Here is a 26,879-nt window from a genome sequence, read left to right as displayed (position 1 = left end):
CAGTGACAGTCGCCGCATACGTGTGTGGCGTCGACGTGGAGACGGATGACAGTAACTGTGGAACGCTCCACCGCGCAACAGCGTGGCATAAAGGTTTGGGGCGCTATTGCCTACGATTCCAGGTCACCTCTAATTCATATTCAGGGCACTATGACGGCCCAATGATACTTGGATAATGTACTGTGGCCGGTGGCAATCCCCTACCTTCAGTATGTAATTTTTCAGCAGGATAACGCCCGACCAGACAGTGCTCGCATCTGTCAACATGCTCTGCAAGGTATACAGATGCTTCCCTGGCCACCGTACTCTCCTGACCTGTCACCAATCGAACATGTGTGGTATGTGATTGGACGCCATTTGCAGACTCTGCCCCTGCCTCGTTCAGAAGACGAACTGTGGCAAATGGTTGAAAGGGAATGGAGAGGCATCCCTCAGGACACCATCCGCACTCTTATTGACTCTATAATAGATGTGTTTCTTCGTGCATCGCTGTCCGCGGTGATCCTACATACTACTGAGCCAACGCCCGCTCTGTATTCTGACTATCATTTTGAAATAAAGATCACTTATTGCTGCTTGCTGTCTCTGTCTTTTTTCCAAATTTCATCTCTTTCTGACCACCTCTTCTTGCAGTGTATAAGTATTTTATCGATATCGTTCTATAAAGGTGTAAAGACTTTTTGTGAGTGAACAGTTAGTTCTCACAGTTGAAAATAAATAAACCTAAGAAAAGAACCAGAATGACCGATGAGCATCTTCAACTCGTGATGAAATTAGTTTCTAGTAATTTTTTCCACGATAACTTTGTCAGAACCGAAACGCAGTGATATCTTATAGTCGAAAGCTGTAAGAAATAAAGAAGTTTCCAGTTATTTACATACAAATGTATGTAATTTTTATGTAAGGATCGAAGAAAAATTTAATGAATAAAAGAAAGAATATTTTGGCTTTGTCTTGAAGTTTTGTTTCACTTGGCAAGCTTTCATAATTTGTTTATTTTGATTAAGTTATGTGCACATTAGAGTTAATTTGAAATAAATGTTCGGGTCTGAAATTTTAATCTTTAGCTGTCAAGACGTTTGAATAAGAAAGTACAACCATCAGAAATTTCTTTTGGCTACTAACCTTCAGATTTCAAAGAAATAAATAGAAAATGGAAATTTTTCCTTTGTGTCATTATTATTAGACCCAGAGGGCTATTAGTCTCAAAATGGCATTTTGCGTCGTTTCACTTTCTGCATTGGTTCGTTTTTCACACTGTTGCCACCAAATATTATCGCCATGTATTAGGAACTAAATAATGAAGAATCTGCATGAATGTTTCCCACATTAAGGAAAAAATAACAGTATCTAGAGAGACCCAATTTTAAATAACGCAGTTCCCCAAGCGAACATGGGTACTTAGAAGCCCGAATTTTGAATTTATCATCTATGTCAAATTTTGTAAAAGTGTAACGAATTTTTGATTTACAAACTCGACAATTTCAAAGCGAACAATGGCAACACTGTAAGGGGAAAAAAAAATTTCATTTCCAGCGCGCGAGACTGTGCACCAGAAATTATAAGGATATGCAATTTTGTTGTTTTTAAATATTTTGTTAAATTGCTGTTGAATTTTATGTGGTTTAAGTGCGAAGAACATGATATTTAATGAAACATAATATTTAATATTAATGATATTTAATAAGATAACACACGAAACATTAAGGAAAGCTCTTTTGGGTGTAATATAAAATCTGAAATCTTTCAGACTTTCGTTTTTTACTATTTATGTATGATTTGGTAAGTATTTAATAAAAAAATGAGTTCAATTTTATTAAAAAAAAGTACTTTTAATTTGGGTTTAAAAAAAAAACTCGTCAGATGCTTTTAGATTGTGCATTCATCCTGCGTTCATTTTCAGTTTGAGACGAGTGGATTATGGGACATCCTGTTTGCTTTAGAAATAAGGGTTCAAACCTATATAACTACTTAAAATGGTACTTGTGACAGTAAGATGTACTAGCATTTTATGCATGAGAAAGAGAAAAGCATGTTTAACGAAAGAAAAACAAGTACAACGCAGTCATCATTTATTCATAACAAAAATACTCATATAACTTATTCTAACAGTCATGGGCTGTTAGAAACATAGCTCTAACTGCTTTTAACAAATGAAACATAGTTCACATAACTGTTTTTAACAGTCAAACGCATACATATATAAAACTAACAAAGCATGCATAACAGAACATTAAAATTACACCAGAAATAGATGGAAAAAAAATGCAGCATCAAAGTTATAAGCTCGAACATTCTTGGGTGACTAGTATGAATGCTATGCGTTATTATCATAGGCAGTCTTTGGCTAATTACAAGCACATGTTTGCAGATGATATTTGAATATTTTTACACAGTAGTTATTTATTTTACTACTGCACGACTTTCAGCTAATGCAAATAAAACTATATAGGAATCTACATATATTGATAACACATCACTTCCCACTTGAAAAAGTACTTAGCAAACTTGATATCAAAGTACAAATTTTTTAATTAATGTTATCAAAAGTGTGAATTACATTATAACCAAAATTTAAAACCACAGTATAGGTAATTAAAACGGTATAAAAATATTTGAAGTTTCAAACAGTGTATGAGTAGAATGAGGTTTTCCATTGTCATCAAATTAAATCAGCATTTGTTTTAACTGTTTTTTAGGATAACAGGCCGAACAAGTGTTAATAATTTTTTCTGATAGTAGAGGTTACATCCAGAACAAAACATTTGGGACATGCATTCAGTTTAAAATATTTCCTCAATGCCTAAGAAAGGTGAGATTCGAAAATTATTTCTTCTTTTCCAAATATTTTCTCTGTAGTGACAGGTGACCGGCGACGGAGGACGGGGACGCCTGAAGTTTAACAGAGGTTAACAGTGTAGAGGTAACTGTAGTGACAAATGGTTGAAAGTTTTTTGTGTTAAAACTGTTGCCCAGCTTTTCGCAGTGCATAAAAGAAAAATGTAAGTGATTTTTAAGTCCGCTGAAAACATCGTGGAGAAAACAACGCAAGGCGAAAATGTCGTGGTACAAAACATGGAGGGAGAAAAGTAAAGAGAAAACATCATGGTACAAAATATCGTCTCGAAAATAAAGCGGTTCGAAAACTTCGCAATTTAAAAACATCGTCTTTGAAAATATCATGGTAAAAATTAAAGTACCTACAAATCATCGCATGACGATAGCATAGCAGACATGCATTTTTCAGGCTTTAATGATTGTAAAAGGATACTCGCATAATGATTTGTGAGCGCAAGATGAAAAGAAGGATAATTTTTTACTTTCATATTTTTTAATGAACTAAAATATTTGCTTAAAACATAAAATGGAAACTCAAGCATAGAAAATTAATGCAACGTATATCACTTAATTTTAAACTGACATAGTTAACTAACAGAGGTCATTAATAAATTATTTTTTATAATGTTTTACTGGTAATTTTTCATGAAAAGTTTAATCTGTAAAAGAATAAGTAACTGCATGACCTTATCTATAAAAACAAATGTAAAGTTAATTATGAGATTATTTTCTACACTTTTGTTAATCTGATACTCTTAGATTGAAAAGTATTTCTTGTTCTGTTTTTTAAACGTTTATTAGTTTATCAATAATATGAAATTAAAAACTATCCTTCTTTCCATCTTGCGCTCATAAATCGTTACGCGAATATCTATTTACAATTATTAAAGCCCGAAAAATGCATGTCTGCGATGTTATCGTCATGCGATGATTTGTAGTTAAGTTATTTTTTACCACGGCATTTTTCGACAACGATGTTTTTAAACAGCGAAGGTTTTGAGCCACTTTATTCTCGACGACGAAATTTTGTACCACGATGTTTTAGAAATGCGATGTTTTCTCTTGCGACGTTTTGTACCTAGCGTTGTTTTCTACGCAATGTTTTTTCGGCTTTAACCAAGTGAATTTAGAAGCGAAGGAGAAATCTGTTGTGAGGCTTACGAACATTCGAATAGTAGCTGTAAGGAAGAGTTTAGATCTCTCAGAAATATCATTATGAGCAAAATTACATCTTCATATTCTGATTCGAATACTGATAAATGCAGTGGTAATAAATGTGAAGTAGATACTACTGATTATATTTTACGAGAACTGGTTGTGTAGAAAGAAAGGAAAGTTGATAGAGAAGAAAGCACAATTCAGTTTTAGTAAACGAACGGAATGAATTTATTTACCTGTCGGAAAAAAATCATTTTCATCTTTCCTTCAGCAATCATTTTTTTTCAAATGCTTGCTTTACCTTTTAAGTACTTTTCATATCTTTCTTTCAACAATCTTTTTTTCAAATACACGCTTTAGCTTGTAAGTCCTTAAAGAACTGCCCCCCTAATATGTGTGACGCGACAGTCAAAGTACTAAACGTACATATGTACGCTCGGTACATCAGGAAATCAAAAGTAGAATTTTCAGAGAATGTTAATTAATAAAATATGCTATCTAAATGCTGAGAGCTACAGGACTTTCAAATGCAGCAGTGAATTACATGGTTTCCGAAATAATACATAAAATTCTTTCATTCATTACATATATATACACATAAAATCATTCAAACACAGGATATTCCAACAAGATGCGATATACCAGCATGAAAAATATACATTAAAAATATATAAAATACAATCCTAATACACTTAACAATCTACATCGAACTGCCGAAATTATATCTCCTTTCCAGTCAACGTATGAGTTTGCATTTTACATTCAGCAAGTTGTCTTTTCAGAATTAGACAATTTTATTTCTCGTCGTCCAGAATAACATTTCAGTCAGCTACATGCCATTATATAAAACTTTCTCCTTTAGCTGTTATTTTAAATATGTAATTTTGGATTCCTGATTCTGCTCAGAATTTCATACTCTGAAATTATACAAACAAATGAAATGCTCATAATTTATAAATTTTGTAGAATAATTAATCTTGTACATTAGTATCTTTGTTATCTATTTTAGTATTGTATGAAACGTCGATGCTTAAAATTTGCATTTTTAGGCCACAATGTTCAGTTTGATTTTTCAGTTAGCATATCCAGTAATTTTAAATACGCTTCTATTTTATAAATAATTACTCAAAGCGATTCCGAAATTGGTAACAAACGTTAACTGCATGTTCAGGAGACTAGAAACTGAATTCCATATCTAGAAAAAATACACATCTCTTTTTCATTCTGTCATTATATTTATAGCTACGGACAAAACTAGCATTATACAAGAACTTCATCAATAATTATTGTAAAGCATTCCAAGAACTTAAAATTTTATATATTTCAGAAGAAAATTAGTTCATCGTCGATCCTCTAATTTAAAGAAATGGTTGTTTCATTGTAAAAAGAAGGTAGAAATATGTATAATTAAACAAATTAATTTTCCGCAATATAAAAGCTTCAACTTTTTATCCTTGTGGAAAATCTACTACCTCTTATAAGAATCACTTTATTTTTCTTTTAATTATAGGATGTTTTAAATACTGTGGGCGGTAAAATATTAAAGAATCCTTTAGGTGTTGTGATTCATTAACATTCAGATGACTGGACAATCTCATATATTTTACCTTTTCACTAGCCATCAGCAGAAACATGATGTATACTTATGCATGCTAAGTATGAATCCAGGTTTCTCTCTGCAAACATGGTATTTTTCTCTTGATAAGTTATTCATTACTGGAAACCACTGTCTTTGCATTTCGTTGAAAATATCCAGTGTACTCTGTATCAGGTTTCTCTAAAGACCTTCTAAAAATCGTATCTAATTTGCTTTGATGTAAGCAGAAAAGAATATATATATGTATAATGACAAGATAATTATGTGACATAGTTCAAATTTACACCACAAGCAGTAGCAGACGATAAAGTTTGATGTGCTTGGTACAGATGTCACACGGGATAAATGCATTAACCGTTGCAGATAATTAATTCACCTCCATACGGTTTAAAAACAAATTTGTACATTACCTCAATATCTCTTTTTTAGAACAATAGTGCCTAATAGACACACGTAAAATACTTGTCATACGCAAATCTGGAATTACCAATTTACAAATCTTCCAACGCATTTACAACTTCAAACAGTTATTCTAGAGTTTCTGTATAGAACAAAATATTTCTGCATTAGTCTTTGTCGTGGAGTTTTCTGTAGAAACTCTGGACGTAAGTGAAGACACACTTCCAGTCAGGTTTCTTCATTATAACCATGTCTTCAACATCAAGCAGTGGCGCAATGTCGGCTTTTTCTCTGCGAACAAAATGACATATGAATATTATAAATGCAATTTTCTCTCTTAGAGTACTACAAACATGCAGATAATTTCATTTATGAATGCTTGAAGTTTAAATAAAATTTCACTTTTATGTACAAAATATTTAAATGGATTTAAGCGCATCTCTGTTCCTTCCATTTGGACGAAACTGGGAAAAGATGAAAGGAAATTGGAAAAATTGACAAGGATGCACTTGATGGATGCCAAAGAAGACAAATTATTAATAAATGTTTAACTTAATCGAAAGTAAATATTTGATTATATCTGAAATCATAGGGGAAACAGATAATTTTTCCTAAAACAAATCTAGCAATCAATTAAGCAGACTTCTTATTTTCTTACTTCGATATTTCTCTGGTCCAATAAGAAAACGATCATTACAATTTAAGATTTTAAAAATTAATTAATTTTTTTTTTAAATTTGTGTATTAAAGTAAGAGTTTTTAATAATATTTCCATGCTTAACGCATGCCCCGATCTATTCAATATATATATTTTTTATTTTCTTGCTCCAGTACTTTATCCTTTTTCTTTTAATTGGTAGCTCTTGGCAAAAGAAGCTCCACCAGTTTTTGTAACAAAATTATCTATTGAAAATTGCAAAATATATTATAGCATACAACATTAAAAAGTTTCATTTTGTTACAGTACATATGTTACGGTGAAACACCGAAATCTGGAGAACGTCGACTTTCACCGGTGAATGTCAACATTCACATAGTCTGTTGGTGTATGTCCGAAATATTTTCCAAATACTCTTATTTCTGACTTACACCGGTCAATGTCGACATTCACCATGTACTAATGGTGAATGTTAAACATATAACAATATTATATTTTCTTCTGCGTAATTCAGTCGCGAATAAACGCACTTGAAACTTGAAATAAGAACTTAAGACCATGAGAACCTAAAACACACAATACATTCAAAATGAGAAAGGAAAATAATAGAAGTTAAAAACGTACTTAATTATACAGTACGTTCTAAATGAGAAAATAAAATAACAGTCATAAAAACTTACTAAATTATGTAATTCAAATCTTATTTATTGCAACAACTTAAACTATTATGGCACTTTATGAGCTTTCTTTTCGACTTTCACCAGAGCATATCTGTGATTGTCGACATACACCGGTGAGGGTCCGAATATACAAGAATGTAGTGAAATATTCGGTCTTTCACGGACGTATTTGGTGAATGTTGATATTCTCCGGTGAAAGTCGACATTCTCCAATATCGGTCTTTCACGGTAACATATACATTGCATATACACTGCATATACATTTACGATGTACACCGAGTCAAACAAACAAAAAAGTTCTATTTGGCCTCTGATAAGAAATATATAAAAGAGGCACATCATTTCAGAAAAAGCCCGCTTTTGTAGCAAAATACAAATATCAGAGGAATGCTATATATAAATCTAACGTATATCCTAAGTCTTTCTTTCAAGATATGAATGCAAGCTGAATTTTGTGAACTGGAAATATACAGACATTTTTTTTTTCTTAACTCTGTGTTTATTTAACACTTTCATAACAAATACAATTTAGTTTTCTGTTCTTTTCTAAATGATTATGCTACTTTCTATTTCAGTTACTGTAATAAATTGACCTGAAAACAGACTTCAAAACAAGTGCAAAAATATACATATACATATTACCAAAGAAGATTATAAAGTGTTTCATGTTAACTAACCAAAACTTTAGTGATATGGATCTGTACTATTGCTTCTCCTTTTCGTTAGCCCTTCCCAAAATGCAAATGAGTATAAATCTGTCTACTGGCGAAGGTTTTGAATGCTTGAGAAAAACTGCTTTTGGCAGCGATGCTCGTAGTTTTACTCGTATTAAAATTTGAGCCGGCTAGGTTAGGACAAATTGTGTATTCTTCGGCTGCGATCCTTGCTTTCAACCTTATTTTCAGTCGTCTGTTTTAAACCCGCAAGTTTGATTGCAGCCAAAAGCTGTGGCTTCTGTTTAACCTGTTGAGGCCCGGGCTTTGGTAGCAGTAAAGGCTACCGAAGGACGGGGAATCTTTAAGCGAATGCTCTCCCCCCTTTAAGAAATCACCTCTTATTTGCAACGAAGATTATTGTGTGTACACTGGTGTGCAAAAATTAAGGACGAGACGGTTTTTTCAATATAACTTTGTACAAAAGCTTTCCAAATCAACGCATTTAATACCGTAAGATCCCCAATACGTAAGGACATGAGTAATGTAAGCAACACTTACTAAAAGAGAAATCAGAGGGATAAAAAGAAGATTTATTGAAAAAGTAGCATGGAGCGCAATGCGACTGAAGGCCGAAACATCCCTCTGATGGGTGTCCAGCAAGAAACATCCGGTCTTTAATAGGGGATATGATCTCCCCTGACTGCTAGGCAGGTTTCACAGCGTCTGCCCATGCTGAGAATGAGGGTGTCAATGAGTTGTTGAGGCATTGCTGCCCATTCGTCTTGCAGCGCCAATCGAAGCTCCGGAATCGTTATTGGTGGTAAGGTACGAGCTGCCAAGCGTCTGCCTAGAAAATCCCATACATGCTCGATGGGATTGAGATCCGGAGATCGTGCCGGCCAATCCATACGTTCAATAGCCTCACTCTCTAAGGGCTGTTCGGCAGCTACTGTGCGATGACATGGTGCATTGTCGTCCATGAAAAGGGACTGCGGACCCATAGCGCCTCTAAAAAAACGCACATATGGAAAAAAAATCTCATTACAATAACGGGTCCAGTCGACTGAACCTGCGTTGAAGATGTGAAGGTCTGTACGACTACCAAGCATGATGCCTCCCCAAACGAGAACACCGCCACCTCCATACCTGTCCCTTTCAATGATGTTCGAGGGATGATTGCGGCTTCCCCGCTCTCTCCAGATGAGTATGCGATGAGAATCGCTGCTCAGACTGGATCTGCTCTCATCTGTAAAGAGTACTCGTCCCCATTCACTGTCTCTCTAATTCTGGTGTTCCCGGCACCACAGAGAACGCCTTCTCCGATGTCCAGGAGTTAGAGGTACACACCGTACAGGGCGTCGGGCAAACAGACCCCCACCGTGCAGTCTTCTGGCCACGGTAAAACGCGATATCGGTCGTCCAGTCGCCTGTGTCCATGTGTCTAGCGATTTCTCCCGCTGTCTGCCGCCTGTTTCTTCTGGCCTGTAAGGCAATATACCGGTCATCTGCGGGTGTGGTTCCTCGTGGACGACCACTACTAAACCCCCGGATAGCTGTTCCTGTAGTTTGAAATTGTCTCCAAAGTCGTGAAACGATGCTGTGAGCAATTCCGAACTCTGCAGCCACACTTGTCACACTGCGACCTTCCTCCAACTTCCCAATGATTCGACCTCGGGTAAAAGCATCCAGATGTCGTCTAACAGATTGATTATTCGCCATTTCTTGCTGAGGCAGCAACTCGGTGTAATTTTAACTGCTATACGGCGTGCACTGTCTTTGCCAGAAATACTGATCTTACACCGACAACATGCTTTACACTACTCAGACACTCTCCCATTACGTCTACCTGCATATCTGCGCATGTGCTACCGTACATCACCTTACTTAATCTCCCGATTGGTCTTTCTGTCCGCTCTGCCTCTTCGTTCAGCTGATATGCTAATTTTTCGACTTCGTCCTTAATTTTTGCACACCAGTGTAGTTTAATGGATTCTCAGAGGGGTGCATCTATGTCGCAAAAGGAAGACCTTTTAAAGAGATAAGTGGTTAAAACCCCAGGTACGTCCAATTTAACATTTCACCCCACTTTTCAGCCTGGAAAATGGGGAACAAAAACATGGCTACTAAAGTAGACGACCCCGTCTTTTCAAAGAAAGGACTCTATGGCCACTATAATGGCCATCCCGTCTTCAAAAGGTTAAATTCCAAGTTTAATAACAAACTTTACCATATTTTGTCACATTTGTATTACACAGACGGAGGGATAATTCGCTGGGCAGTCTAATACTTTCTGAAGGTAATTTTTTTTAGCATTAGAGACTTTAAGCGCGACAACTGGCATTACACAGTCCCGGATTATGCCTGGAAAAGGCGTGACATTCATCCCAGTCTCTCAAGGCTTGAAGTTACTGCAACATCGATGAGCCTTAGGGTTTTAATGGTGAGGTTGCTATAGCAACCGCCACACAGCGATGTCAAGCGTTGAGCTGGCACAATGCTGCTGGTAAATTTCTCATAAGTAGTGAAAATTATAAATTTGATGTATTTAAAGCTGCACTGTTAAGAGCGTCTCCTGAGGTTACAGACATGGCGAAATTTGAGTAAGAATTGTACAGCAAAGTAAACCAGGAACGGTTAAGGACCAAGTTATAAAACTTGTCATATGGGAGGAAACTCGATGCGGAGATCATTGAAATAATATTGCTCCGATTATAGCGGCATATCCAAGATTCCCAAGTCGAGTTGCGAATTGTTAGGATTAGCTGTGAAATTTGAAAATGCACATGTTTCAGTAAATATGCATAGGTGGAAGTATGATGAAATATGGAGTGAAAACTTAATGAAGCCTGTGGTCGAAAGGGGTGAAACATTTCACGAAAGACAAAATTTTGGTAGGTGACTGAATATTTGTCCGCTAATGGCGATCACTAGGTCCACCAGCAGCCGAGCTGTAAAAGCCACTGAATACAGGTAGTTCAGTAGAGTTCAAGTGAACAGGCTGGCTGCATGGGTGTTTTCGTGGTTTTCTTCATGTTTAAAGTGGATGTTTTTCTTAAAAGGTCTTCATTGGGCATCCCTCCCTTTACGTGTAGTGCGCAATGCAGATCACGTAAAATAATAATAACAAAATGGCGATTGAGAAGATTAAAATAAAAAACGTTTCAATAAGAAGAAAGTGGATATTGCTAAGAAGATAATGTTAAACTACACTGGTTATCATAAATTAAGGAAAAATCACGATTACTGAAAAGGTTACATGTAGAATTTTATGAAACTTGCCCACAATATACAACATATAGTAAGGTATCAAATAACAAAAAAAAAAAAATAAATAAATAAAATAAAAATAAAAATAAAAATAAAAATAAATAAATTACCAGACAATTACGGTAGTAAAGAAATTAGCACATGTATAAAATGACCATATCGAAGGTGTCAGTTTGCTATTGTAAAAGTACCTTCAATATGGAATATAATCGCCTCTAGAAGCAATACAGCACATTCAGCGATGCGTGATGCTTTCAATTATGCGGTCTATCAGTTCCATAGGAAGCGAGAGCCATTGCTCTTGCAAAGCAGTTGCAAGTGCGGCAAGGGTCTGAGGGGGCGGACTGAGAGCAGCTAGACGTCTCCCTAAAGCATCCCAAACGTGCTCGATAGGATTCAAGTCTGGGGATCGAGCTGGCCACTCCATGCGCATAATTGCTTCCTGTTGAAAATAATCATCTACGATGCGAGCCCTGCGTTATCGTCCTGTAACAAAAAACATCATCTATTGCCCCGGCACATGGGCGCACATAAGCATCAAGGATGTCATCTCTATAAACCGGAGCATTCACGGTTTCCGTCGGAAAGACATGGAGGTCTGTGCGTCCAAAGAGATGCCACCCCAAACACAGACACTGTCTCTTCCACATGCTTCTCTTTAACGGATGTTTGACAGATGGTAACGGGTTCCAGTTCTCTCCATATCAAATAACGCCTACTATCGCTTTCTAGACTAAACCTGGACTCATCCATAAAGAGCACAAGCCCTCTACTGATCAGGCGTCCAGTGGACATGTTGTCGTGCCCACTGCAAACGGTCCCTCCTATGGCGTGACGTGAGCGGCACGCAAATGGCTGGTCATCTCGCATACAGACCACCTTCATGAAGCCTTCTACGCACAGTTGAGGTTGACACCAACCTTCTGGTGGCTGCAGCAAGGGAGGATCTAAGAAAAGTCGGAGTAGCGGTTCTATTCCTGCGTGCACATAATGTCAAATATCAGTCATCGGCGCTCGTCGTAGCAGTTGGCCGTCCTCCTAGATGGTTGGCTTAACCTCCTAGATGCCGAATCTGTGGTTTGAAATCACCTCCAAAGTCAATGAACCATAGAAGGACTCACACTTAGCCATTTGGCCAATTCTGTTTGACTTTATCCTACCTCTAGTCTCCCAATGGCTTTCCATCTTAGTTCTGCAGGCAAATGATGACTTTATCCTACCTCTAGTCTCCGAATGGCTTTCCATCTTAGTTCTGCAGGCAAATGATGCCTTGGGGTCATTGTTACGAATTGGCTATCCCAAATTTCTGATGTCACTCTCACAGTGAAATATGTTGGCTTCTTCTCAAACATGGACTTTTATTCTCCTCGCAGATGATGTATTCCGAGTGCAGCGCCACTCATTTGCATATTGCAGTTTTACTCAGCTACTCTTAATTGGCACATATTCAAATTTTACACGGTTGGGCTTATTTTGGGGGAGTTGTCGGTATTTTTGTGATTTTTCCTTAATTTATGATAACCAGTGTATTTAAAAAAAATAATAATGAAGTGGGTGCTGAGGGTGACGGAGGTTTCCAAAATAAAGAAAAAGCCTCTCAGATTCAACGGAATGAAGTTATGGTTAATGAAAAAGGATTTATAGGTTACTCTGAACCTTCTTTATTTATAGTAGATGGCAGCTCAACACAAACCAGTTCATATATTTTAGCCATATTTAGTTTTTTAGGACCCTCATTTTTCAAAGAAATCTTCCAGATTATTTTTAGGGTATAAAAGGAATTGTTTAAAAAGAAATTTCTATGTTATTTTTTTGGCTGTATGCTAATCTTCTTATTCTATATTAGTTTTAAATCTTTACCTTGAAATCTTGCCTAAAATCAAACGGCGAACCCTAGGTGTGCTCAGACCGGGCTCACCGATAATCTATGACAACTGAGAGTCTGTATTCTTTGTTTCTCCGCATCTCATCGGTCAGTTCATTGACAACAATGCTCGTTTCAGCACTCTTTTTGAAGCTCTATTGAATCAGTGTGTCACTTTGGGCACGATAAGTGCTATCTTCATAAAATTTTACTTGTGTACTCCTCTAGGCCTAATTAGACTGCCTACCTTTTTTTTTTTTAAAAAAAAGTCAAAACTCCGACTTTAAAAGGTAGCGTGCCGGAAAGGGTTAACTTTAAAATTAAATAAGGGGAGCAAACGATAAATATCAGAACCCAAAGCAATGATATGATGATTTTTGCTCAATCGCCACAAACCGAACTGATGTTAAACAGAATCCAGTCAGTGGCTTTGCTAGATAAAAGGACGCAGACCATCTGGCAGAAAAAATGTCAGAAAGATAGGTTGTTTGACGTTTACAGGAGGAACAAAAATGATAAGAGTGTAAGGAAAGTACTGCGAGTCTGTAAGGTGTGTGATTTTGCTGTACAAATTTGAGCAAGGCAAGTTAGTAATTTTGTGATTAGAAATTTGCAGGCATTAGGATTGTCTATAGATAACAACTGTCTATAAAATATTTCAGAATCAAAATATGGAGTCCTTCCTAACCACCAGAAAGCGCTTATTTAAGATGTTTACCGCACATGAATGTTTTAGTTAATGAACGCTATTATTATAGAAGTTTTGGTGTCAGCAGCAAATTCCAGAATATACTCACTCTGCAGTCCTGAAGGCAAGATCGAAATTGTATCTCCTGTTCTTGGGATTTAGAGATTCAAACTCGAAAGCATCGGGATAGAAGTGATGAATGAGAGCGCAGAAAGCCATTCCGTCGTTCCATGACGTTGAAAAATTTGTTATGTCTACTTGCTGCAAAAAACAAAAGCTGTTAACGATCTACCATATTTACATATTCATACATTGTACGTAATGAGCATAACTTCGTATATGAGCTACATAAGCTTATTGAATTTGAACCAGGCACTGTTTATGAGGTCTTGAAATTAACATTTTGTTAAATAATAAGTGTATAATGTACTTAATAATAAATATACATATACACGGTTAGAGACATTAAGTATATTTTTGAAAGCAGGAGAGATGAAAAGTGAGAAATGCCATCGCCGGGACTTCCTCTCGATGACCACTACACCACGAAGGCATGCTAAGGTGACTAGAAAAATACCTTATAATACTATCTACCATTAAGTATTTGGACATCCATGCAAATGCAGATATCGGCGGTGATGATATACATCACACCAACCGCCGCTACATATCGCGTAGGAAACAAAATTGTCGCATGCAAGATGCCACGAAGTGCAGAACTATCTGATTTCGAGAAATGTTTAATAGTCGGGTATTACAGAAACGGGCGATTTTTAAGAAGTATACCTAGAGAGGTGGATTACCCAAAATCGAGCGGTGATTAATGAAATGTGCACTGAATCAGCGGATCCATGAAACCGGCGGATACAGACCGACGGGTGCTGTCCGAGAAATTCGGAAGAACCGAAACGAACTGATGGCTCACATACTCTAAGAGTTTGAGTAAGTATTCGGAAAGTTCAGCAGAGGTGAAATTATGGTCTGGGGTTGTTTCATGGTGAGGTCAACGCCGACACTTGCTGCACTATTTTGCATGGCAGAGTGCTTTCTACGCTGACACAGTTTAACCGGTTGGACACATGTTACTTTCAGAACGAATGGACACGTGGTCTAAATTCATGGTAAGGTCAACACATGACAGAGTGCTTCCTACTTTGTGGCAGCTTTAAGGGTTGGATACATGTTATTTTCAAAAATAATGGACTGGGCAGCCTTGAGCCCAGACCGGCCCTATCGAGCCCTATCGACAACCTCTGGAACGAGTCGGATCACAGAATTAAGAGATGCAACAACCGTCCAACATTGATGAAGGAACTTGCATGTCTTCTTCAAGCTGAGTGGAAACTGTCATACAAGGACTTGAGGAAAGCATGCCCCGCAGGTTTGAGGCTGTGATTGCCGCTCGTAGAGGCTCTACCAACTATTGAATATGAATCAATTTTGTTTTTCCTTTTCTATCACGGTTCAAATCACGGCCCTGTACGGTGTGTACCTCTAACGCCTGCCCATCGGAGAAGGCGTTCTCTGTGGTGCCTGGAACACCAGAATTGGAGAGACAATGAATGGGGACGAGTACTCTTTACAGATGAGAGCAGATTCAGTCTGAGTAGCGATTCTCTTTGCATACTCATCTGGAGAGAGCGCGGAAGCCGCAATCATCCCTCGAACATCATTGAAAGGGACAGGTATGGAGGTGGCGGTGTTCTCGTTTGGGGAGGCATCATGCTTGGTAGTCGTACAGACCTTCACATCTTCGATGCAGGTTCAGTCAACGGGACCCGTTATTGTAACGAGATTCTTCTTCCATATGTGCGTCTTTTTAGAGGCGCTATGGGTCCGCAGTTCCTTTTCATGGACGACAATGCACCATGTCATCGCACAGTAGCTGCCGAACAGCTCTTAGAGAGTGAGGATATTGAACGTATGGATTGGCCGGCACGATCTCCGGATCTCAATCCCATCGAGCATGTATGGGATTTTCTAAGCAGACGCTTGGCAGCACCTTACCACCAGTAATGATTCCGGAGCTTCGATTGGCGCTGCAAGACGAATGGGCAGCAATGCCTCAACAACTCATTGACACCCTCATTCTCAGCATGGGCAGACGCTGTGAAACCTGCCTAGCAGTCAGGGGAGATCATATCCCCTATTAAAGACCGGATGTTTCTTGCTGGACACCCATCACAGGGATGTTTCGGCCTTCAGTCGCATTGCGCTCCATGCTACTTTTTCAATAAAGCTTCTTTATATCCCTCTGATTTCTCTTTTAGGAAGTGTTGCTTACATTACTCATGTCCTTTCGTATTGGGGATCTTACGGTATTAAATGTGTTGATTTGGAAAGCTTTTGTACAAAGTTATATTGAAAAAACGTCTCGTCCTTAATATTTGCACACCAGTGTATTTATATTTACCGTTATTTACTCGCATATTTTCCCCTTAGCACGTTAGCACAGCATATTGAAATTTTTAACTATTCTCGTAATTTTCAGCATCTTCAAGGCGTTCAAAAAATGAACTTCCTTAAATTTTAAAACGAAATTGTACACGTTGTGGTGTTTTTATCTTAATAATTGATTTTCTCATGGATTTTGGATTCATAATTATTATTTTTTTCCAATGGCATATTATGAACAGTTAAAGCAAAAATACAAGAACATAGAATACAGCAACACAATGAGAAAAAAACAGCTGCAACAGAGTCCATTAATCTAACATATCTTTTGCCTCTCAGTAACGCTCGGCGAGAGAAGTCTTGCGCAGACCAGGACAGTGGGGTAGATGTGCGGCATCCATCACCTCTCCAGAGCTGCATAGAGTGCATATCGGAGAAGGGACAATTTTGAATCTTTGAAGATGATATTGTAGGCAGTCATGTCCGGTGGCAAGGCGGAATTCAGCGACCGCTCTACGCGTTGAGCCATTACACAAATTCGGGATAGCATTCTTCCAAGACCTATGAGAAACACGATGATAGAGATCTTTCTGAGCATGTACTTTGATAGGTCTTTTAATAAGGTTCCTAACAGTATGGAAAGGAAAAGGACGAAAAATATTCTGCATGATTAAAGCACCCGTTTTTGCAAAGAAGTCGGCTTTCTCGTTACCCGGAATCCCACTGGAGAACAATAGTTTTCTCAAGTGAAGCCAGGTTTTGTAGATAAAGTCGACAATCCAATATGTCCTGTGATATGGGATTTTTATCTGAAACGATAACCAACACAGCAGCTCGGGAATCACTGAGTATAACAGCTTTTGAGAATTTTTCAAAGTGGCATGGTAGCTGGTGCAGAGCTGTACGAATCGCAGCAATTTCACCGTCAAATGCAGAACCTCGGCCCACAGGGATGTAGAAATGGAAAATTTCGGAGAAAACTCCGGCACCTGCATTAGGGCCATCAGACAGGAGGGATCCATCAGTGAAGATCCGAAACCACTCTGGCTCAGGGTAAAAATTATTTAATACATCGAAAGCGAGGGCTCTCAAAATAGACGGTTCCATATTACGTTTCGTTACTTTTTGACCCAGGTCAAGATTAATCCAGGAAGATTTCAAATTTATTGGATTTTCTAGTGAAACAAGTAATTCTGGTTCATTCATTAAACCAAGTGAATTTTTTAACTGAAAAACTCTCTGTAGAAAGCCCATCTGGGTCTTTACATTTCTAGTCAGATCTTGACTGACTTCATTTCAGTGTGAAAGACATCCAGGAACCCTAATGATCTTTTCCCAGAGAATTAAGGCCTTGTCTTGGATTACGGTTTTTAAGGGTTTATCACCAGTTAACATGAACATGGCGTCAATCGGGGTGGTCTTCCCAGCTCCAGAAACAATACGTAAGCACTGATTTTGGATTTTTTCTAGAGTACATTTTTACGGCCACAACAAGTGGTTCACAGCAATAAGTCAGAAGGGGGAGGATAAACGAATGATAAGTTTGGTGCAGGGTTTGTCCAGTGCAACCCCACCTTGCCTCATCAAGGCGTTTAAGGACAACGAGTCTCTTCGTAGCACGGTTGTACAAGTCCTCAACATGTGGCTTCCATGTTAATTTGCGTCACACCCAAATATTTAAATTTATCGCACAAGAGGATTTGCGTACCCTTATACGTCAGCTGAAGATCCAAAGATTGGTGCATAAGTGAGAAAGTCAGGCAGTATGATTTATTTAAGTTCACCTCCATAGTATTAGTATCACACAAAACTTCCAAAGCATTCAAGGCAGCAGAGAGTTTGGTCTCTATGTTTCTCACTGCATTTTCATTTTTAGAAACATTCCAGAAAACTAAATCATCAGCGTATAAGAGACACTTGACGCCAGAAATCTCTCGTATTTTATAAATCAAATCATTAATATAGATGTTAAAAAGGCAGCAGCTACTAACAGCTCCCTGTGGGAGACCTGTTATTAAGATCTTAGATTTCCATAGAGCGTTGCCGTATCTGACTCTGAAAGAGCGCTGGAACAGGAAGCCTTTAATCCAATTAAAAAGATTTGCTCTAATGCCTAGCCCAGATAGTTTCGGTAGAAGGCACTCCCGCCATACTTTGTCGTAGGTGGACTTGAGGTCAATAAAAACTGCAGTCAGGACCTGTCTATCATCCAGGGCGTCCTTGACATATTGATTCAGGAGGGCAACATGTTGGTTAGTTGATCTGACGCTTCTAAACCCCGCCTGCTCCTCGGCAAGAAGTCCTCAAGTTTCTAAGTGATAATTAAGTCTTCTCACAATTACTTCCCCATAATACTAGTAAGCGATATTGGTCTATAGTTACGGAGACTATTCCGATCTTTGTCTTTCTTATGTATGGGAATAATGATAGAAGTTCGCCATTCAGCTGGTACAGTACCAGTGTTCCAAATTAGATTGTAAAAGTTCCAAACAGTCTCAAATGTTCCAAGACCAAGATGGTGGAGAAATTCAGAATGGATTCTATCTCCACCAGGTGATTTTCCAGAAGGAAGGCTTCCCAAAGCATAGGTCAAGTCTTCTCGAGTAATGGGTGCCTCAAAAACTGAATCAGTAGAAGATTCAAATTCCGATTGCAAGAATGTAGTTTTTTGCTTAATTCTTGACGAATGTATTTTTGCGTAAGTGTTTTTCTTATTAGCTCTACAGAAATGCTGTGCAAAAGCATTCGCTACAGAAGAATCTGAAGAAAGTTGTTTATCTTTAACTATGAAGGTTTATTTAGGTGAGCCAGCAGGATCATTCCTTAGGTTGCCTACAAATGGATTCATAATTAAAGAAGCAAAAATAGAGAAAAGAAAAAAAAAAAAAAAAACAGGGCTTATCGAATGCTCTTGATGATTCTGAAGATCACTGTAAGAGGCAAGACAGACTGAACAGAAGAAAATTAGAATTAAAATCATTAATTGAAGTTTACAGAATTCGACGTCTGTGAAAGGTTTTCAGGTATCCTAACTGAGAACTTAAAGTGTTTTGAATAATTTTACAAAATCAGTCTTAAACGAATCGTAAAAGAATTAACAATTAACGATAAAAGATTTATTAATTTTTTTCCTTTTTTGAGTTAAAATTTGTTCTTGCGAAATCTTAAAGCTCTCTCAATCTGAGTAATCGACATTGAAACTACACTTATGTGCAATATTATAAATGCCACAAGTACTAAACTCGGATGCAGTATTTTTAAAGGATTGACGATCGAATTTTGTTTGACAGAAAAGAGAAAAAAAGAATTGCAGGTCAGATCTGAAGAATCATCACAATTATTTAACTAACAAAAGGAGAGAAGAATGAGATTGCAAAAAGATTATTTTAACGAAGAAATACAGTGTCTCACAAAAGTGATGGGACACTTGTGCTTTACAAAAGGAAACTGTAATAAAATAAATTAAAAAAACATGTAAACATTTTTTGTGGGTGTGTTTCATACTTAAATTTAGTAACAATTATTACATAAGATACATTTTCTCAAAATATTAAAATATTAATTTAATAAAAATACAGTTGTTCAGAACGGAGCAAAAAATGGCAAAATAAGTGATGGGACACCATTAGATACTACTATGTACTACAATAAAAATATTTTTTGGGGTTTTTATTTTTACTCAAAAGCAATTGGCAATAATTTATAAAATCGTCTGCAGTATTTCTCTCCAGTTTATTTTGGAAATTTTGTGTTTTTCAGCTCTGTGCAGCCATGAATGCTAAACGAAAAGAAATTTTGCCTGAAATTCGAAAATTAGTTATTAATTTGCATATTGAACGTGGAAAATCTATTAGAGAAACTGCTGAAACAGTTAACTTGAGTTATTCAAGTTAACTGTTTACAAGTTAAATCATTAAATTATATAAAAAGAATCATATGATTCAGGATAAAAGAAGACCTGGTCGACCATCAAAGCTATCCAGTGGAATAAAGCGAATTATCGTTTGAAATATTAAAAAAAATCCAAGAATGAGTGCTCCTAAAGTTGCTGCTGATTTACAAGCATTATATGGAGTAATTGTTAATCCTGAGACTATTAGAAGAGTAATTCGATCTGCTGGATATCACGGTAGAGCAGCCAGGAAAAAATTCTTCGTAAGTGAAAAGAATAGAAAACTCAGACTGGCTTTCGCAAAATCCAACATAAATAAGAATTCTGATTACTGGAATGAAGTTATATTTGCTGATGAGAGTAAATTTAATATATTTGGTTCTGACGGTAGAATCTTGGTGTGGAGAAAACCCAGGGAAGAATTTCGCAAACAGAACTTGGTGCCAACAGTAAAACATGGTGGAGAAGGAGTTATGGTATGGGGGTGTATGTCGTTCGCTGGAGTTGGTAATCTCGTTTATATTGACAGTATAATGGATCAATACAAGTATATTGACATTTTAAATCAAAATTTGAAATCTTCAGCCTGAAAATTGAATCTTCATAACGATTTTAAATTCTACCAGGACAATGACCCCAAGCATACTGCTTTGAAAGTTAGACTCTGGCTGCTGTATAACTGTCCTGAAATAATAAAAACACCACCACAATCTCCAGACTTAAATCCCATAGAGAATATTTGGCAAGAATTGGAATCAAGAATTCGCAAACACGCCATTTCTTCAAAGCAACAATTAAAATCGGTGCTTCAAGAAGAATGAGGTAAAATCGCTCCAGAAATAATAAAAAAATTAGTCGAATCCATACCAAGAAGATTAAATCACGTTTTAAAAGTAAAAGGAAATCCAACAAAATATTAAAACATTTTAAAAAGTAAAATTTATGGATAATGTATTTGATGGAAAAGTAAGTGTCCCATCACTTATGTGAGCCATTTTTTGCTCCGCTCTAAACAATTGTATTTTTATTAAATTAATATTTTAATATTTTGAGAAAATGTATCTTATGTAATAATTGTAGCTAAATTTAAGTATGAAACACACCCACAAAAAATTTTTACATGTTTTTTAAATTTATTTTACTACAGTTTCCTTTTGTAAAGCACAAGTGTCCCATCACTTCTGTGAGACACTGTATTTGCATGAATGAAAATGAACAGGCAATTGCAATAGATTTGAAAAATTTGGCATGTGATTTTTTTTATTCAGATAAAAATAACGAAAACAAATTATCATTATTCTGCAGAGTTGAAAATATTCAGCATGTAATTGTTTCATTTAAATAAATATGACCAGAATAAAACTGTCTTTACACAGTTATCGAATTGAAGGCAATATCAGCTACCAAATGCCAGTGGGCTCACTGATGCCATTTGAATCGTCTGCGTATCATCAAAATAAATATTTCTCTGCGATTTGAATGTCACGGCAAATGCAGATTACAGCATTACCACCGTCATCGTAAAGTTCAATCAACTCAATGGGTAATTTGGCAGTACTCCAAATTATCCTGCAGATGAGTTGATATAAGGATAGCTTCTGCGAGATCTGTTGAAATTTACAGATTCCCGAGAACAAGAGCCGTACGCAAAGCCAACAAACTCTTGCAGAGAAGAATTTTTTCAGATTTTTGTGTTTCTCAATTTGAGAGAATTCACAGTAATTTATTGAAAACTAATCATTTCGCGAAAGTAGCAGTGTTTTAGCATGACAATTAGGTTCAGTTCAAATGTTTTGAGCTATGAAAATTAAGAATAGATTCAAAATTAAAATAAAAGACATAGTAATACCTCGTATTCCCGAGTCTTGCTTTTGCACCACTGAAGTAGCATATCCTTTATATCACTTGCACTTCGAGTCACACCACCACCACGTTGGAAACTAAAATGAAACGACACAAAAAAAAAAAAAAAAAAAAAAAAAAAAAAAAAAAAAATTGAATTCGGCTGTAATATGGTTAATCCTCCCAATTAATATAAGCATATAACTATAAAATGCGATTAAAATGACATAATTTTGTAATGTTGTCATTGCAATTTCATTAATTAAATTGAGGAGCAAATTTTTACTTTTCACTTGTCACAAGAAAAGTAATATGTGAGCTCAACAATATTTTTAGTCCAAAGGGGCAATCAGGAGCGTAGCTAGAGTTTCCAGCGCCCGGGGACAACTGAAGAATTTGTGCCCCTTTCTGTGTACCAAGAATGGAAAACATTTCATTAAAAAATTTCGTAGCATCAATTTGGCGCCCTTTGGATGTTGCGCCCGGGGACAGATGTCCCCCCTTGCCCCACCCTAGCTACGCCACTGGGTGCAATTAGCCCACAAGGACTATTAATTTCGTTTTGCCATTTAGCGTCGATTCACGATAAGCGTTGTTTCACTTTTCAAATAGTTGCCACCAAATATTATCGCCCTAGAGCCATCCAAAATTTGAATAACGTAATCTTCCATAGAATATGGGCACGTGGAAGCCCTGAATTCGAAATTTGTTTTACATTGGTGTGCAAAACTTAAGCAACAGGTGTTCCTTTTGACATAAATCCACGAGATATCATCTGAGAGACAGGAAATTCAGAAATAAGAGACAGCATTTTGTATTTAAACGATGACGAAAGCATAATTGCGCAAAAATGAATACAATGCATACAGTATGGAATTAAACAAAAATAGGCTTTATTGAACTCATAGTATCGTTACACATGATTGTCTGTATAAGAGGAAGAACGAAAAGCAGATGTTCCTTAGTATGGGATATGCCCTCCCCTTAGGCTGTTATCACATCTATAGACGCGCGCGCTTACCCGGGACAATTCCGAGAAACGAGTTTCTAGTAGCACGGCTTTAAGCTGCAGGCTTCCGAGAAATGTTTCGTCTAGCTAGGAGGAACGTGTCCCGGCTACGAGCAACATTTTAGAACTTTTCCCAAAATGTTCCGGCCGGAGACGTGTTCCTCGAACGTTCAACCAATCAGACGAAAGGTCAGCTTCTGAAGGATCTAGGTAACTTTCAATATGGCGATGGCTCTCACTGTGAAGTGATGGACGGTGGAAATAGAGGCCGATTTAATTATTGCTGTTTTGTTGTAATACAACTGCCTGAGTCATTTTTTAAATGTGTATATATTCATTAAATATGTAATCGTAGAAATTTCAGAGTTGACATTATTTTACGACGTTCTTGCATTTCGGATTTGTTTACAAATTGTTCGTAGCCAAAAGTTCGCCAAATTTGTCGTATTTCGTGCTGATCGTGTATTATAACACTGTTATATAATAGAATTTTATTTCTTAAATTTAAGTTGAATAATTTTTTAAAATCCGTTTGTATATGCGCGGCTTTTCTCCTAATTACTTATCTTTTAAATTGTTAACTGCATAATCAGTGACACATTTTAAACAGCATAAAAGATGCATAAAAAGAAAAGCATAGCTTATGTAATAATGAGAATACTCATTAAATTTGTCTATTATTTTCATGTTATTAATGAAATACTTTTTGAATTATAAATACATTAGAAACTATACTTTTATTGGAAATGCTACCTATTGAAACATTGAAAATTTATGCATTTATTATTATGTATGATGAAAAACATTTGTATATACATTCATTAATATAAATCTTATTCATTACATTAATACTAATAAATATATATTAACAACTTCTAAAACATCGCATCTCTCTATCTGTATGTAAATATATGACTTATTAGATGTGTGTATATATATATGTATGTATGAATACAAAAATGAACATTACCAAGAAGTTTATTTGAAGTTACTTTTAATTCAGATAACGATTATGTAATTGGCAGAACTATAGTTATCAGTTCTTTGCAAATTATTATGGGTATGTAATAATCAGTTGAAAAATAATTGATGAGTATTTGAGTACTAAAGAGTGTACACATTTTGTTATTGGGTTAATTCATAATTATATCATACGTATGATCTACGTAATAAAAACATGACTAATAAATAATAAGAAATGTAACAGCTGTGCATTTATAACATTTGATTACTTAAAACAGCGCACAACTGATTATCACCTTCATGTCTGTTTACACAATGAATTGCACTTTCCAATTAACTGCACGGGCCTACTAGTGGCCGAAGCGTCGTTGAACACTGGTAGTTTTGTCTCAGGTTAGAATGCCGCGAACGGGCTGGCTACATGACGTTTCCTTGGTTTGCCCCATTTGTAACTGGTATACGAGCCAGTTTTAAAAAATCTTCTACAAAAAGATCCCTCCTGTTGTTAGCCCTCGAGGCTTTGCGGTAATCACATAAAACCAACTGAGCCCACCAGCGGCCGAGCGGTAAAGTCGCTGAACACTGGTAGTTCGGTCCGAGGTTCGAATCCCGCGAACGGGCTGGCTGAATGGAAGCTTTCGTGGTTTCCCCCATGTGTAACGTGTATACGAGCCAGTTTCCCTTAGAAAGTCCTCCCCGAAGGCATCCTTTCCCTTAGGCAGATAGCCCTAGTGTGCTTTGCTGTAATCTCAATAAATCAAACCATAAAACAAACTCATGATGTGAACACCTAATTTCTAGAGTTGGTATAATTAATGTGTTTTAGGTATATTACCGAGTGTTCTATGGGACAGTAAACAACTCGCACATGTTTGATTGCTCATGTATTCATATGCTTTATTTGATCTTCATTTTGATAAATAGTATCTGCTGGCTGTGAGGAAGTAAATATCAGCCATATAGATTTTTGTCATTTGAATGGACAAAACAGTAATTATGAGCCATAAAGTTAGTCAGAAAATGCTTTCACCAGGTCACAAATTTTCCAGTGAGCCATCAAATTTTCATTGAAATGCAGACAACAGAAAATACACATAAGCGATGTGTGATAAATAGACATATCCATCACACGTTTTTAAACTATTCTTAGAGTGTATACAGAATTTGGCTATTACTGATGTAATTGATTGCTATAACCAGAAGTGTGTTTATCTGTTACATGAAGTGCCAGAGTGGAGATCAAAGTGATTAACTTAATAGCAATCACCTTTCTATTATCTTCCATTATTAACAATAAAGTTTAAAACGAAAAGCGTGTGAGCGATACAAAACAACACGAAGAAGCGAATGTCACTTGAAAGGAAACGTCACTTTCGCCAATCTGAGCGATAACTGATTCTTGTTTGGCTTTCAGCCTGTTTGCCAAGTGAAGATGGTAACCCTATTTCGCCAAAGGCCGTTTCTCAGAACTGTTGCTACAAACGTTTTGTCCCGGCAACAAACAGCTAATGTGATAACGGCTTTACTGCAATGGTTGCTTTTCACCGTCTCCCCACACCAGATTGTCCAACAGATCTTGAGATGAGAGTTCCCATTCCTCAATCAGCATAGCATCTGTTTCAGTTGTTGGGTGTTCCCCGGAGGATGTAATCGTGCCTCAAGGCGTCTCCCCGAAGCATCCCATATATGTTCTATGGGATTTCTATATGACTTAAATCAGGGGAATACACTTTCCAATCCATTCCAGTGATATTTTCACTTTTCAGTAGCTTCTGAACAGCAGGAGTTCGGTGTGGCCGTGCATTGTCATCCATAAAAACGAAGTCTGGTCCAATTGCACCTCGGAACAGACGCACATAGGGAAGGATCACCTCCTGACAATAGCGAGCTCTGGTTACTGAACTTCTTCTGTCGAAAACGTGGAGCTCTGTCCGCCCGTTCAGCATAATGCCACCCCAGACGAGATCTCCAGGACACCGTAATGGTCTCTTTCCGTGATGTTACTGAGATTAAACCGTGTCTTTACCTCTCTCCAAATAAGTTGGCGTTGAGAATCGCTTAGGCACTAAAACGACTGTCATCCGTAAGGAGGACACGACTCCATTGATGAGATGCCTAGTTTTCGCGCTCCTTGTACCACTCTAAACGGTGGCGCCGATGGACAACTTTCAAAGGAAAGCAGCGTTCAGGACGGCGGGCGAATAGGCCATCTTTGTGAAGGTGTCTGGACACAGTAAACCACGACAATGGTCGCCGGTTGCTGTACACAGTTGCTGAGCTGTGGAACTTGCTGACTGGTTTTGGGCTCTTTTCACCTGTAGGGCGATATATCGGTTATCTGCTGCAGTTGTTGTCCTAGAGCGGCTACCACCAACCTTTCTAATAACTGTACCTATGGTTTGGAAGGCTTTCCAATCCCGCGAAACGACACTTTTGTTGACTTCGAAATCTTCAGCCACACTGGTCACACTACGCCCCTCCTCCAGCTTTCCGATCATTCTTCCATTCGTGAAGTCATCCAGATGATTTCTTCTAGCCATATTTCACGAAAGATTTTACTTGTATTTGCAGCGAATGTCTTTAATTGCGTCTCCGTCCTTCCTTTTATGGTAGTCTCGAGTGGAGCGCGCCGACCGCACGCGTTTTGCATACGATCACGTAGCCTGTGACGTTTTTTTCCTGACATTTGCATATGCATGACCTTTCTACTGAATTGCGTGTTCATTGTATTGATAGCAAGAACCCCTTTTCTGCAATTACATGGTTATCTGATTCTCATATTTTGTAGCACTTCAACGAATTTTAACTAAACGATTTCAAAGGGAAAAATTTTTAGGACTCGTAGTTTAAACTTATAAGTTTAGTATATATTAAATATAAGTCAGCATATATTAAATCAATATGAATAAATTTATAATCTCAAGGAAGAAAATCGTGTAGCAGATTGAATAACTCATTCGTAAATATGTTGAGA

The 26,879-nt window shown here is 37.1% G+C and overlaps 1 protein-coding gene across 2 annotated transcripts in view; it reads right to left on the bottom strand.

Annotated features, from left to right (window-relative positions):
- Window positions 1-2,055: 2,055 nt before the first annotated feature.
- The window catches only part of LOC118183526 (uncharacterized), a 162,106-nt gene continuing 137,282 nt past the window's right edge, over window positions 2,056-26,879 (bottom strand). For both annotated transcript variants that reach the window (XM_035353109.2, XM_035353110.2), the window contains exons 8-10: window positions 21,941-22,031; window positions 13,915-14,066; window positions 2,056-6,283 (exon numbers count right to left, since the gene is read on the bottom strand). In XM_035353109.2, coding sequence (XP_035209000.1) covers window positions 6,160-6,283; window positions 13,915-14,066; window positions 21,941-22,031 — 367 coding nt within the window. In that variant the 3' untranslated portion in view covers window positions 2,056-6,159. The remainder of the gene's footprint in view (window positions 6,284-13,914; window positions 14,067-21,940; window positions 22,032-26,879) is intronic.

This window comes from Stegodyphus dumicola, chromosome 5, assembly GCF_044657685.1.
Source record: "Stegodyphus dumicola isolate Sdum_Otavi_A_Nest chromosome 5, ASM4465768v1".
NCBI lineage: Eukaryota > Metazoa > Arthropoda > Arachnida > Araneae > Eresidae > Stegodyphus > Stegodyphus dumicola.
This window is presented reverse-complemented; position numbering and strand designations above follow the sequence as displayed.